A 15,214-nucleotide genomic window follows, 5' to 3' on the forward strand; every position below is an offset into this window, starting at 1 on the left:
AATTCTGGCACTCGGAAGGCTGAGGTAGGAGGATCACTGCAAGTTTGAGACCAGCCTAGGCTACATAGTGAGTTCAAGGCCATGCTGAACTACATAGTAAGGCCCTGTCTCAAAAAACAAAATAACAACAAAAGGAATGATTGATTGTTCTGTTATGCTCTAAAAAATGTTAGCCAAGCCAGCATGGTGGTGCATGCCTGTAATCCCAGCACTTTCAGTGAGGCAAGATTATAAACTCTAGGCCCACTTGGACTATATAGCCAGACCCTGTCTTAAAAAAAAAAACAAAACCAAATGAAAAACTCCAGAAAAAAAATGAAGTATCAACCAAGATCTTCTAGAAAAATTCATTATGGATAATATTAGCTACTAAAACATCAGCATAGAATACTAGCATTTCTTTTCCAAAATCATTTCTGTAGTCTACTCTAGGAGTATTTCCAGGTTCGTATTAATTTATTCAGAGATCTAAGGGTTCTGAAATTTTTATTCTGCTTCCTGGGAATGTTCAGTAAGACTTTGTAATGGGCAACAGTCTTAAAAGATAGAGATGTGTTACATCTCAGTAATAATAGTTTCTCACAAACCTATATAATCTTTCACAGTTTACTAATTCTTTACCACATACTCCTTGAGACATACCTGTGAAATGGGAAGAGCAGGTAGATTTACAGAAGAGGAAACCGGACTGTAAGTAGAGGTGATTGACTCCCAGGTCATTCAGTGTAAGTGGCAAAGTTCAAACTTAAAGACTGGTTTCCTTCATTGGTGCCACATCTCTTTGCATCGTCTTTGAGTTGGTACCAGTATACTAATCAGCTTTTCTGTAAGCTTCCTGGCAGAGGTTGCTGAGGTAGTTTGTTGTTTCCCAAGAGAGATTTTTGCTTTTTGGCCAGACTAGGGAAGCTGGGAATACTCGCTGAATAAACGTTTATAAGTGACAACACATCTTACAGAGGAATATTTTCTTTCCAGCATTAATCTAGAAATGGGCCATGTCCAATGAATGAGTGGCTTTTATTTGTTTCTGGAGTGTAATAACCCATTGTGATACATTTTGCTGAAAGGGAGATCAGCAGAGATGGCGCAGGCAGTGGCTGAATGTATTCATATGCAAATAACTTAATTCCTGTTATCAAAGGACCTGGTTTCTATTCCTGGACTTTCTTTTGTCTTTTTCTTCAGTGACCATGGGTCTATTTTATATCCTGATTCTAAGGTCCTGGGTTCTCTGATTTTTAACTACAAAGAATAAAGATGAATCAAATTTTTTGAAGTACTTAGAGCCAGAAGGTGTGGTGAGGTGCATAGAAGTATTTGCTCACCCAAAATCCAGGTGTAAATTCTGGGGTATGCTCTTGCCCTGAGTCACTTTGAGACTCGGCTTGTAACTACTCTGAACCTCAGTAGTCATACAGCCTACTGAAAACCTTGCTGAGAGTATTAAATGAGTTCTTGTCAGTTAGTGTTTAGCATTGTCTGGTTGCTCAATTAACAGTAACTACTAGTGCCTTCATTCTTCTGGTACTTAACTGTGTTAATCATGAGCTTCTGTCTTTCACCTTGTGGACTCAAGTTTCTTGGCTTCTGAAAAGAAGGACTTGTATGTTAGGACTCTAGCAGTGCTGACCTTCTGATACTTTTGTTTTTTAACAGACCACTACCTATACCCGCCGGGGCCATGGGACTTGCACTAGTCCAGGTTGTTCCTTTACATATGTCACCAGGCATAAACCACCTAAGTGCCCAGCCTGTGGTAACTTCCTAGGAGGAAAGTGGATCCCAAAGGTAAGGTCCTTTGGCTCACATTGCTTTGGAAGCCCAACAGAGTAAGCTTTCTGTTGCCCTTAGGGATGGATCACTTTCCTGTTTGTTTTGTTTTATTTGTTCTTTGAGACAGGGTCTCACTATACAGTTCAGGCTGAACTTGAGCTCACTATGTAGCCTGGGCTGGCGTCAAACTCACAGTGATCCTCCTGCCTCAGCCTCCCAAGAACTGGGATTACAGATCTGGCTCCTGTAATCTAACATTATATTTACAATATATGCCTTTGCCTCCCCTCTATTCCTCCTCTCTCTATCCCTTCCACACTCCCTCCCTTCTTTCCTCTTGTCTCTCTTGCTTATCAACTAATTGGTTATCATGTGTCTAAAGTAAGTACATAGTACTGTAATGGATCATAACTCATTATAAATGCTTATTCTTCCCTAAAATATCTCTAGGTTTGGATGACTTCTCTCTATACCTTTAACACTTACTTAGCAGTCATTACAGTTTGACAGTGTTTCTGTTTATGTCATGTTGTGACCTCCATAATGACCTTTAAACGCCCTACAGCTTTTAGCATACAAGATGCTCAGTAAATAAATGAGCATCACAGTTAGGTTCCCATGAGATGCAATGCAGTGTGTTCTGTTAACTTGTATATTTGACACTGACTAGATAAAATATACTTCTTCCCATGCTTTTCATCTGATACTAAATTTTTAGGTCCAAAATACATATGGTATACATGTTAATTCTCAGTGAGCTCAGACAGGACTGGAATGGGCAAGGAAAGTTCAGTATGGCTTTGAAGGATCAGTAGCATTTGCCTACGTAGTGACAGTGAACCCTTCAGAGACTGGTGCTCAAACTGCAACCCATTTATCCTTTTCAAAGTGCCATCACTTCAGTTAAAGCTGAATCCTGAGGTTTTAGTTTAGAAAAAACAACTCATACACTTGGGTCTCATGGCGCCAGAGAGAGCTCTGAGTGCCTGTGTGCCACATGTGCCATAGGTTTGCCACTTCTGGCCTAGGTTTTATAAAACTGGCTTGTCGTGGTTAACTCAGCATGTTCCCCTGAGATACAGAGACAAGATTTATTTTGGCTTAGAATTTGGAGGTTTTAGCCCATGGTTTAGATCTAAAATGTCCCCAAAAGTATCAGGTGTTCAAAACTGGGGGTTGGTCAAAAGAAACAGGTCAGTGGGGACATGACCAAGAAGGTAAGGTGTATTCTTCACCTCAACTTTTCTCTTCTCCCCAAGCTTTTGGGTGCCATGCGTTGAGCAGCTTTTCTTCACCATGTGATTCTGTCGTGCTGTTTCTGCTATGGAGCCAAATAACTGTGAAATCAACCCACTAAACCTATCAACCAAAATAGACCTCTCTTCCTTAAAGTTTGGTGTCAGGTATTTTGTCCCAGTGACAAGAAGGTACTATAACTTTTACAGTCTGAGATCAGTTGGCAGAATTGTTTTGGTGCCTTTACAAGACACACCATGATGACGGTATGGTGACACAAAACTGCTTACCCCATGACTGGGAAGTGAGAGGGGAGGTGAATGGGGCTCCACAATTCTGTCCAAGTGTACACTCCCACTGATCTAGAATCTTCCACTAATTTCCACCATTTGAAGGCACTACAGTCTCCTAATAGCACTATTTTGAAGGACAAGCCTTTTCCACGTGGACCCTTAGGGGATTCCTAAGAATCAAACACGAGCAATAATTAATACAGTTCTGGAGTTCTTCATTTGAGACTTGCTTCCCAAGTTCTTACCTGTGTGACCTAGGATGACTATGACCTAGGACAACTCACACCTTTTTCTTGTTTAGGTTTCTTCTTATCTGTGAACAGAAGTTCATAACAGTATTGAACTCATTAAGGTCTTTGGACGGCTCAAGTAAATTATCCATGTAGAGTGGTTGGAGTTTCTTATACATATTAAATCCTCAGTAAAATGTACCCTGTCATCATAGCTAACATTAGTGTAATTATAGCTCTGTTATTACTGTTCATGTCATCGCTGGGCTTAGGAAGGACCTAGTGCTAGTGTCTCAGGAGGTTCTGTTGAGTTCTTGAGCCCTTTTTCTCTGGTGTGCTTTTGAAGCCATCCATTTATTCCTACTCTGTTCCCCAAAGATGTGCTCTGCCAGTTACAATAGGGATGTTAAGTTGGGTGACATTCAGAATCCTCTTTGGCCCTTCACCAGCGCGAAACACCTCTATGAAATGACTTTGGGTCCTTTATTTTTCAGGGAGGTAATCAAGATGGGCTTCTCTCTTTGGCCTGTTTTTACTTTGAACTTTGGCACTTCTCATATGCGCACGCCATGTGTGTTTATTTTTTTTTGGCTGAAAGTGTTTGAATCGTGGTTCTCTTACTGAAAGAAACTGTGAATGAAGCATGTTTTCGTGGTTTCTCCATGAAAAGTTTTTTTCCTTATCTACCACCCGCTTCTTGACTTGCTCAGTCAGACTCTTCCCTTCTCCAATATTCAAATGAGTGAGATAGAAAAGGTGACATTTCAGTAGCTGAGCACTTAGAGGTAAAAATGACTGGTTATCAGTTCTTCCGTTTCTAGCTGAAGAAGAATAGACTAAAGAGAAGTGATCCGTGAGGTTCATGCAGATGACTTGGCCAGCACCTTTTCTACTGAGTCATACTGCTCAGGGATTGCTGTGCTGTTAACTACAAAATCTTAAATCTCTTAGTTCTGATGTTTAAGGCTATAAATATAAATCATTTGTACAAACTCCAAAGGTGCCTGTGCCAGTCAAGAAATGACTCATTTATTCTTATATTGTCACAGAGTTCAGACTGACTAAAATTAACCCAAATGTGTGGCATAGTTCCCAATGAATTGGATGGGGCCAAAGAAGAGTGTATAAAGTAAGTTCAGGGTTTCATTTGTAGGGACTCTGATGGCAGAAATTAAGGCCTGTGAGTGGGCAACTATTGTATTTACTTTGCATCTTGAGAGAAAGCAATATCTAAAGTGTGGGTTGGACCAGGAATAGTGGCACACACCTGTAATCTCATCCCTCTGGGAGACTGAGATAGGATCATATTTTCTCATTATGGGTGACTTAGTAACTTAGTGAAACCCTGTGTAAAAATTTAAAAATCAATAGGGATGTAGCTTAGTGCAGATGCCCTGGGTTCAATCTTAAGCACCCTTCACACACTAAAAGGGTATAGGTCGGGAGCAGGTGATGTGGCTCAGTGATGAGTACTCCCTGGTTTCATCCCCAGCACCAAAAAGGATAGAGGGTAGGCGGAGATACGGAAATGTTGAGATCACTAGGTAGTGTTTTTGCTCAACTATCTTACATCATTCTTTATGCAGAGGATTTTTGTCTGAAATAGCTTGCTTTAGTAGGCAGTGTTTTGTTCACAGATCACATCTTAAGATACGACTTTAGTCTCTTGTTTCTTTGCTGGCTTTTCTCTGTCCTGAAGTAAATAAGCTTCTATGAAGTTCAGCTGGAACTAAATGTTTGCTCATCTTCATGTGTTAGACTCTGAAAATGTTTTCCTGGCAAGTTCTTAAAGATCAGGGAAAGTACACTGTCCAGGTGATTTTGAAAATGTGGGTTTGTAACAGGACCATAATTTTGAGTTTATGCCCCTGCACAGTGAAGAATTTGTTTACCCAAAGTGGTGTGTTGCTTTTTTTGACAAACATTGAGAGCCCAATCCTCTGGTTTTCATGGTGAAAAGTGAGGATTTATGAATCTTTCCTTAAACCACATAACTAATTAGGAGTGAAGCTGAGTAATAGAATCCAGCTTTTATGTCTCATATCTCCTAGTTTATGGTACCTTGCATGATGTATTTGGAAGGAAGAAAACTTTCTGAAATCTACTCCAGAGAAAATCACTGTTTAAAAAGAGAGAGAGAGAGAGAGAGTGTGTGTGTGTGTGTGTGTGTGTGTGTGTAAATGCTGTTTTTCTGTAGTGGTGCTGACTGGATAAAAGCTAAGACATCCTAACAGTAGATCTGAGACAGCAGCTGCATTTTTTTTAAGCAAACTTGAATATTTTCTAGCACACAATTAATATATATGAGTTAGTTTGACCAAGTGAAGTTAGATGGCATATGCTGAAGTCAGGGTTTGCAAGGAAAACAAAACAATACAGGACACATAACTTATAGTATTATTTTATCATGGTCACCCAAAGAGTCAAGGAAATCTATCCCCACACTTAAGACCCAAAGAATCCAGGTGAGCCTGGATCCCATGACAACATCCTACATGAGTCCGGCCGAAGACCTAGACAGTGCCCCCCATCAGTACAGCTAGAGGCCTAGAGCCCATGACAGTGTCTCATGCAAGTCTGGAAAGGTCCAAAGGTCAGTGGTGGAAGCTATAAAATCTGTGGTAGTGGGATAAAGTATCTGTGCCAGCAGGCTGAGGGATCTACACTGCAGCCGGGAAGCAGCACTCAAATTAAGGACCAGAACCCTCCTGAAAAGTACGACAGCCATCCTCAGTGACAGCAAGTCCCAAACTTGTCCAACAATGAGAACAGCTGAGTTCATATCAGGAAGCCAATGTGACAAACTTCTCCAGGAGGTTGAACAAAACACCATCTTCCCCTCCGAGGCAGGAAATGATGTATGCTCAAAATAAGGACCAGAGCTCCCCCAAAGTGAACTGCAGCTATTCTCAGTGACAGTGAGGTCCTGAGCTCCTCTGATAGTGGGGACAGCCAAGTTTGTGTAAGGAAAGAAGCTCACAAGGTCCTGCAGGAGAACCAATAGCCACAGGAGAACCAACAGTACTATACAACAACACTGTTACCTTTCCAGTGCTCCTTTTTTGTTGTTGGCAACAGTCCTCAGGTCGGCCATCCACAGGCACACACGCTGATTCAGTTCATCTGGTGTTGACTGCCAGTTGCCAATCACAACAGCACATGTGTAAGTCATTTTAAAGTTGCTGAGGGGGTTAGGTTGTATTTCAGTGAGAGAACACTTGCATCTCATAAAGAGGCCCTGGGTTTGATTGCTAGCACTGCAACACAAACAAAATAGAAAATTTACCTGAAAGATAAGGTTTTCCTGAAGGACATGGAAACACTAATGTGAAGTTGTGACCATACTGGAAATGACTGAACCTCATAAAAGCACCACCAGGGTGAACAGCTTTTAGATCCCATGTGGCAATATGTCAGCCTCTTTCTAGACACAGAAAATTGGCCTTTGAGCACTCAGAAATCAAACCAAACAATCCCAAGATTTAGTAAGAAATTTCTCCCGAAGACCCTGCAATCAGAAGACTTAGATTCATACCAGTTTTATAATTGGGACATTAAGTTAGCCTTTTCTTCTTGGATTTCATTTTCTGGATATTGCCCATATATTAGTATTCAGAGAATCAAATGAAAATATATGTGAATGTTGTCAGTGTAAAATGCCTTATGCATATAAAGTATTCTTATTTTTTCTAGGAAAAGCCAGCCAGAGTCAAAGTGGAATTGGCTTCAGGCATTTCCTCCAAAGGTTCTGTGATTAAAAGAAATCATCCGCCTGAGCAGAATTCTTCCAAGGAAAATGCCTGCAAACTGATTCTGGAGAATTCAGAAGCTGTAAGCCAGCTTTTAAATGTAGCTCCTCCAAGAGAAGTGGGTGAGGAGAAGGAATGGGAGGAAGCAATCACCTCCGATGCCCATATTTTGGTTAAGGAAGCTCCTGGGATCTGCGGTACAGCAGTCACTAAGACACCAGTTGTCAAGCCTGAAGCCACTCTGGGGACAACTGAGAAGGACAGTTGTGGAGTAGAAATACCACCAGCAGCAGCTGAGGGTACCAGCACCTCCACCCAACTCCCTGCTCCTAAAAAGCCCACAGGGTAAGTCATCGTGAATGTGTTACTGGGAGTGTATTAGAGTAGCAGCTGGTGTGCTTTGTCCCTGTCTTTACAGCATTCATGAGAGAGGCAGCAGAGGCCAGTTAATGGGTCCTTTTGTAGAAAAAGAAAAATCAAGGCCTAGAGACATGTAATGATTTGCCTTTCTGAAACTCCTAGAGCAGTTGTTAGAATTTTATTAATGTAGGCTGTGGGCAGTGTGACAGACTATGAGTCAGTAGCCCTGGACGTGGGGTCTAGAAAGAGAATCCTTGTTAAGGTACTGTATAAAAGAAGTTCTTCCTGGAAGATTTAGTTCTAGTTTTAACAAAAGGCCTTGTTTGAGGGCATAGTCAGTTCATGCTCCTGGACTTGAGTTCTTTCTTCTGAAAAGTCCTCATCTCATAGGCTAACTGTGCAGACTGAAAAAGGGTATATGTAAACTATACAAACCTATTGACTTACAAATAGGCCAAAGTCATTAAGTTGGGCTTTTTCTTACCTTTTCTTTCATTACTATGGCTTAATTGGATTCAGCATGTAGCCCTTTCTAGCACTGTTTTTTTCGTGTAACTGAAGGCCCTTATTTGTTTATATCATGGTTCTTTCTCATGTAGGAGCAACTTTACTCCCAGGGGACATTTTAGCACTGTTCAGAGGCATTTTTGGCGAACTTGTTGCCAGCATCTAGAGGAATGTTAAATACCCTTCAACACACTGAGTAATGTCAGCAATAAGAAGTTATCTGGCTCCATATTATATTTTGTGTCTTTTTAATGACCCTTAAAGTGTAAATAGTTACTGTCCTATTTTACATAAGAAATTAAGATTAATGGAAGAGTAGAATTACTTGTCCAGGGTCACTCAGCTATATAATGGATGAATTCCCTCTGCAGCAGGGATGGAACCCATAGGCCTTGTTCTATTGAGCTACATTTCCAGTTGTTTTTAAGACGTCTCACTGTGTTGTCCAAGCTGGCCTTGAACTTACAGTCCTCCTGCCTCATCTTACTGATTTGGTGGCATTATAGGCATGTATCAGTGCACACAGCAAAAATCTTTCTAAAACCTGGTATTTTAACCACTTACTCCTCTAGTAAAATGCTGTGTAGAGCTAGGGATATAGCTCATTGGCCCAGAGCCTTCCTAGCAAGCTTGAGCCCCTGAATTCAATTCCTGGTACCAAAAAAAAGTGCTATACGGAGATTGTGCTTTGGTTTTCTACCTTCTTAGATCAGAATTTTCAGATTTTCTTTTTGGTTTTCATCTAAAAAAATTTTTTTTAAATTTTTTCAGAGTTGACCTATTCACCACTAGGCCCAGAACCCCAGAGCTTAAAAGCAGAGCCCGAGGCAAGCCCTCATTACTGGCTGCAGCAAGACCCATGAGAGCGATTCTGCCAGCCCCAGCTAATGTGGGGCGAGGCAGCAGCGTGGGACTACCCAGGGGCAGGCAGGCCTTTTCCCTGAGTGGTAAGTATGAAGCAGACCTGGGAGGAAGGCTTCCCGGTGGGACGGCGTGAAGTGGAGCAGGGAGGTGAAAAGTGGGGAGCCCAAATGCACAAAAGTTACCAGTTTGTCTCCTGGCTCTCTCAGATAAGACTTCCTCTGTCAGGACTTGCGGCCTGAAGCCAAGCACATTGAAGCAGCTGGGCCAGCCTATGCAGCAGTCATCTAGCACTAGTGAAGTGAAGGTAAGACCCATTCCCCAGAGCAGAGGCTGTGTGGGCATCTGGCCACTTCTCTGGAACAATTTAGAACGCCTGTGCAAAAAGCAGGCCTCAGACCCCAGAATTTGCAATGGTAGACTTCTGCGAGGTAAGCAGAATAATTTCTCTATTGTAAAGTAATTTCGGTTTTTAAACTGAATGTATGTTTCCAAGCCTTTTGTTTAGAAATAATGTATAATTTAGAACAATAAAAAAATGCCCCCAAATAAAAGCACTATAAAGAATACCCATATACACTTTACCCAAAGTCACCTATTAAGATATTAGCTGAACTGAGTTCGATCCCTGGTACCAAGGGGGGGGGGGTGCAGCCAGGGATTTGCCCACTTGGATGTCTGGAGACTTCTGTCCTCATTGGTCAACTGAAGTTTCTCTCTCTCTCTCTCTCTCTCTCTCTCTCTCTCTAGCTCTCTCTAGCTCTCTCGTGTTTTGAGACTGTTTATGTAACCCAAAATCTGTAATCTGTGTATTCAAATGTATTTATTCTTAGACTTTATTTTTTTATTTTAAAGAGGATAAAACAAAACAGAACAAAGCAGATCAGAAGAATACAATGCAAGTGACACAAGGTTTCAAAGCAAAACAACAGGAGATCAGCAGTAGCTACCATATGTCTCTTGTTTTCTTCAAAGTAGTTGTCTATATCTTCACACACGAAGAATTCAAACAAAACAAAGTAGTATAAAACTGATCAAAACAGAAGAATGAAAGCATTATAGGCCTTCAAAGCCAGACAATAGGAAAATCAACAATGGCTACCATAATGTCTCTTGTTCTCTTCAAAATAGCTGTCCATATCTTTATATATATTGAAATTAAAGAATACAAAACAGACTAAAACCACTCTAAACAAAGAATAAAAGCATTACTGGATAGACTTTTTTTAAGGCCATGTGTGGCCAGAATAATTATTGCCAATGTCTCTAAATCACCATTTCCCAAACTTAACATGACCTGAAGGTAACACACGTTTTTTTCTTGTGTGTGTATGTCTGTTTCTTTGGACATGTTTGTGGTGCTGAGGATAGCATGTAGGACCTCGTGCATGCTAGGCAGCGCTCTTACCATTGAGTCACACTACACAGCACAGTAAGAAAAGATTTTCATTTTGCAGCCAGTAAATATACACATTAAAAATGTGGGAACCAGGCATGGTGGCTATAATCACAGCTGCTCAGGAAGCTGAGGGAGGAGAATCACAAGTTTGAGTTCAGCCTGGGAAACTTAGCAACACCCTATTTCAAAATAAAAACTTAAAAAGACCTGGTGCTATGTAGGACCTCTGTGTTCAATCTCCAATTCCACCAAAAAAAATTTTTTTTCCCTTTATATGTAGTCACTTACATAAAATGTATGTCTTCATAAAATACTGCTTTGAATATCAGTGGGCTTTTACTTGAAGGACTGTTTGTCTGCTACCTAGATGGTAGTGGCAACTCTGGGTGTATGTGTGTAATCTTGCAATGTGAACAAAGATATCTGGTTAATTTTCAGCTCCTATAGAATCCCTTCATATACATACTGTCACTTTTTCTGTAGTTTCCCTTTGCTCAGCACCTCTGGATATTTGTTAAAAACCACGAACTCTTGGTGTTCTTGAATCAGTTAACAGGTAACATGAAATCTTACTTTCTGAAAATTAACCTAAATTCACTGTTACAGGATAATTTTAATTTAGAATGCCTTCTTTTATCTTTTTCTTCTTTGTTAATTGTAGAAGTAAAATGTACATTCCCTAAAGAACGTTGGACGATTTTATTAATGGTGGTAAAGAGGGAAAATGACAGTCTTTCTCTCTGCCAATGACACCTGTGAATAGTTTTTAGATGACTTATGTGCTAAAATTGTTCAATCATATGTATATGTATATATCACTGTTACATTCTTTTACCACCTGATTGTAGTTGTAAATTTGATTTATGGTGTTTCTAATACACAGTGTTAGAAGCTATACAGAGAGGTCACAATCTCTGGACTTACACAGTGTTCTTTGGTGGGCCAGTGACTGCCAATTAGCAGCGCAGAGGGCTCAAAGAGCACATCTACCGATTTTTGCCTAGGACTCTATTTCCTCAAGTTGTTTTAGGAACAAAACTAAAAACCTAGGCTCAAGTAAAAAGCCGCACTAAATAACTTGTTTTAATCCACAGCTACCGAGTGGCCCAAACAATAGAACGTCCCAGGTGAAGGTTGTAGAGGTCAAGCCTGATATGTTTCCTCCATATAAGTACAGCTGCACCGTCACCCTGGTAAGTGTGCAGCTGGTGCTGGGTAGACTTTGGGGTCGAGGGTGTGGTGGAGGCTAGTGGACAGGTTGAGGTACTGGGAGCGAGAGAAGGGTCACATATGATCATTGATGCTGAAACTCCCAAAACTGGTACAAATAATAGCTGCACAGGGAATCTGCTAGATCATTGTGGGGTTTTTTTCCCAGGTAGCTGTAAAGCACAAGGTAGCTGAGATGAGCATATTTTTATTCAGAATAGTCAAAGATGAGAATCCAGGTTTAAATTCAGTAGTCTTTGAACCTCTTAGCCTAGAAGGTGTGGTTCACAAATAAGTATAGACAGAGTTACAGCATGTTGTCTTTCCCAAAACACACATTCAAAAACTAGTTTCTAAAGGGTTTGAATAGTGCTTTAGTAAAGTAAAACAGTTTATTTTGTTGAACCTAGTGGTAGCAAACCCACTGCATGCGTGCTGTAGCAGGCTGTTGGTGTTATTGAAAGTTCCAAAAGATTTGCCATTGCTGGCCTAGTACTTCCCCTTAGAGTTCTCCCTTCCCCTTCTCCTTTTATTTTTAACATAACACATGTTAACATCCCAGGAGGTGAATATGTGACTGTGGGGTCATCATTTTATAACTCCACAGCATGGAGCAGTGAAAGGGTTGAAAGGCTTGTAAATGTGTTCTGGCTCTACTGCTAAGATGCCATATGACCTAAGACAAGACTTTCCTCTCTAGTTCTCAGTTTCACCAGCTAGAAAATGCTATATTGATTTAGGTGTCTTTGAGGTTTCTATCACGCTTGTTGTTCTCCAGCTCTGCTGATCCATAAGGTAACAACCAGCCAGATATGTTTTGGCACTTTATTTGATTTCAGTGAGATGAACAGATTTTGCAAGAATACAGACAAGTTCATAAAGGGTCTTTCATTATTCAAAAAATATTTATTAGCCAGGTACCATAGTACATTCTGTGGTATGGAGAAGGAAGCTAAGATAGGATTATTTAGCTCATAAAGATCAGCCTGGACAGCACAAAAAAGGAATAAATAAATATAAGATACAAAAATATATGATACCCATATATTTATGAATATATAGTATACATTTTTATATATGGAGGGAGAGAGAGGGAAATGGAGAGATATGAGAGAGATAGAGAGAATGAACAGGACAGCAGTTGGTGGGTTAATGACGCCCAGTCTGGCTGCATCCCTAAAGAGAAAACCTCCTCTCATGGAGAACTAATGACTTTGCTTCTTCGTGCCCTGCATATCCTCCTGTCTTTGGCTATAGGAGGCTGCTAGGTTTACCATCTATGAAAACTGCCCAGAATTCTCTCTTAGGCTGATTAGTAGTAACTTATCATAGAAACTTAGATGTTAAAGCTTTAAGATTAATCCAAGTCACAGTTTACCTTAGGTAGGGCTTGAAATCTTTTCTCCCTCTTTGATGCTGAGTGGAGACCATGAGGGGGTCCTGCGTGCTAAGCAAGAGCTCTGCCATGGAAGCTATACCCTTCCATCCTCTAGGACTGAAATCTTTAGAAACCTTTAGTTTGCTACAGTGTAGCATTCTTCTTTTGAACAGATTGCTTTATTCTACCTGCTGCCTGGACCTTGAAGACATTTGAATTTCTGACCCTTGAGAATCATCATACTTGTTTAATCGATTATGTAGCCTGTGTTAAAGTTAAAAATCATTACAGAAAAGGAATCTCACTTCAAGACATTTTAGAAGTTAGGCTACATCTGATTTGTGTGGTTTTATGCCACTTTCATGTCTGGCTTACCGACAGCTTGTTTGACCTAACTTCTATAGCGCTGAACATTGACCTTACCTTTTTTCAGGATTTGGGCTTGGCTACGTCAAGAGGCAGGGGAAAGTGCAAGAATCCTTCTTGCAGCTATGTCTATACTAACCGGCACAAACCTCGGATTTGTCCTAGCTGTGGTTTTAACCTTGCCAAAGACCGGACTGAGAAAACCACCAAGACTCTTGTGAGTTCCCCAAACATGTCCCCTGGCCTTGGGTTGTGCTCTGTTGTGAGTCTGTTTCAGTAGAATGAAAGGATTTCTTGATACATGACTGGTATCTAGAACATCAGGACCAGAACCAGGTTGTAAGTTCTGAACCTGAGCAAGTACCTTCTCTCTGAGCTGTGTCCTCCTTGCCAAGGTGAGGGGTCCACCAGTGTCTTAGTATGTTTTCTGTTGAGATAGCAAAATACCTGAGATTGGATAATCAGCTACTCAGAACAAGAACCAAGAGAGTGCTCACTTCTAAAACCAAAGCTGCTTCTGCAATAACTCTTCAAGTCATTAATCTGTAGATTAATCCATTCATGAAGGCAGAGCTCTTGTGTCCCTATCATCTCTCAGAAGTTCCACCTCAGATTCCATTAGTGAGTTACTTTGGGAATTAAGTGTCTAACACATGAAATTTGAAGGGACACATTCAAACCATAGTAATCAGGTCCTTGATGTCTAAGACCCAAGAATTCAATGACTAATGAGAATGGCAGCCCAGACCTTAAATAGTACATGGAAGAGTGGGATTTACATCCTCTTATCTCTAAGACCTGGTCCAGGACCTGTACGTTAATTTATGCCTTCTGCTAGAATTAAGCTTTCTCCTAGGTTTTCTACGCATGTTAAGTCTCTTCCATAGCATCAGTTACCATTTATTAAATGCTTCTTTTAACTCTGTAGGGGACTATAATCTTTTCTAGGCACTTTCTAAGTTAACACTTTTTAAGTGGAACTGCCTGTGTGTGTGGAGCTGTAGTTAGGTGATGGAGTTGAATTCTTGTCGATGTCCGCTCCCGGCCGGCAGGAAGGACACACGACAAAGTCTGGTAGTGGACAACCTTTTCTTTTTATTTTCCTTCTCCGTACAGCCTGCCCTGGGTTCTCCCAGCTGAAGCCTCCTCTGGTCCGCTCCCCGCGGCTCCTTTTGTGCTTCAGTCTGCCCCAAAGCCTCTACCGGTCCGCTCTCCGCGGCTCCTTTTGGGCTTTTACTTCTGGGCTTCTACCTGGCTTCTTCTTCCGCCCAGGGGTGGCACCGGTATATATACGGGTACAGTGTCCAATCATGTTAAAGTAAGCAAGGCAAGCTGATTGGCTAACATCATCAGTTGCCAGGCAGACTATATTGTTGAGCGGGTTGTTTACGCGGTAAGCAGGAAACTAACATATTCGATGGGAGGGGTAATCTACCTCAGGCTTTGCTCTTTACCACAGGCCGCACGTCCGCCGCGCAAGGCGAGCTATCACAGACGCGGCTCCCAACAAATTCTGTGTAGGTAGATACTCTGAACGTTCCTTTTGCTTCCCATTTCATTTGGCTATTTGTGCAATTTACAGTATGGAAATGAGTATTGCTTTCTAGGTCTAAGGTTATAAAGAGACTTCTTGTATCAGGTCAAACAAGACCTTTTGCCAGTTGATTCCCATCCTTATATTCCTCTGTCTTCGGTTAACTTATAACTGCCTACCCTTAAAATCCTCATCTTTAGACCTTACCTCACCATCAGACTGTTTTCTAAAATACAAGACTTTGGTCAGAAATCAGGGCCTTTGTGTATGTTACCCTTTGGAGCTACCTGGTGGCTGTACATTTCCTGTCCGATTTGTC

The 15,214-nt window shown here is 41.1% G+C and overlaps 1 protein-coding gene across 7 annotated transcripts in view; it reads left to right on the top strand.

Moving 5' to 3' along the window:
• The window catches only part of Hmgxb3 (HMG-box containing 3), a 45,916-nt gene that overhangs the window by 12,977 nt on the left and 17,725 nt on the right, over positions 1 to 15,214 (top strand). For 4 of the 7 annotated variants that reach the window (XM_063232349.1, XM_003477347.5, XM_063232350.1 and 1 more), the window contains exons 6-11: positions 1,657 to 1,788; positions 7,226 to 7,626; positions 8,920 to 9,095; positions 9,219 to 9,316; positions 11,503 to 11,601; positions 13,429 to 13,578. In XM_063232349.1, coding sequence (XP_063088419.1) covers positions 1,657 to 1,788; positions 7,226 to 7,626; positions 8,920 to 9,095; positions 9,219 to 9,316; positions 11,503 to 11,601; positions 13,429 to 13,578 — 1,056 coding nt within the window. The remainder of the gene's footprint in view (positions 1 to 1,656; positions 1,789 to 7,225; positions 7,627 to 8,919; positions 9,096 to 9,218; positions 9,317 to 11,502; positions 11,602 to 13,428; positions 13,579 to 15,214) is intronic. The other 3 variants (XM_063232353.1, XM_013140932.3, XM_063232354.1) reach the window with 2 other exon arrangements.

This window comes from Cavia porcellus, unplaced genomic scaffold (genome assembly GCF_034190915.1).
Source record: "Cavia porcellus strain 051 isolate PalLab524CR breed Dunkin Hartley unplaced genomic scaffold, mCavPor4.1 scaffold_21, whole genome shotgun sequence".
Classification (NCBI taxonomy): domain Eukaryota; kingdom Metazoa; phylum Chordata; class Mammalia; order Rodentia; family Caviidae; genus Cavia; species Cavia porcellus.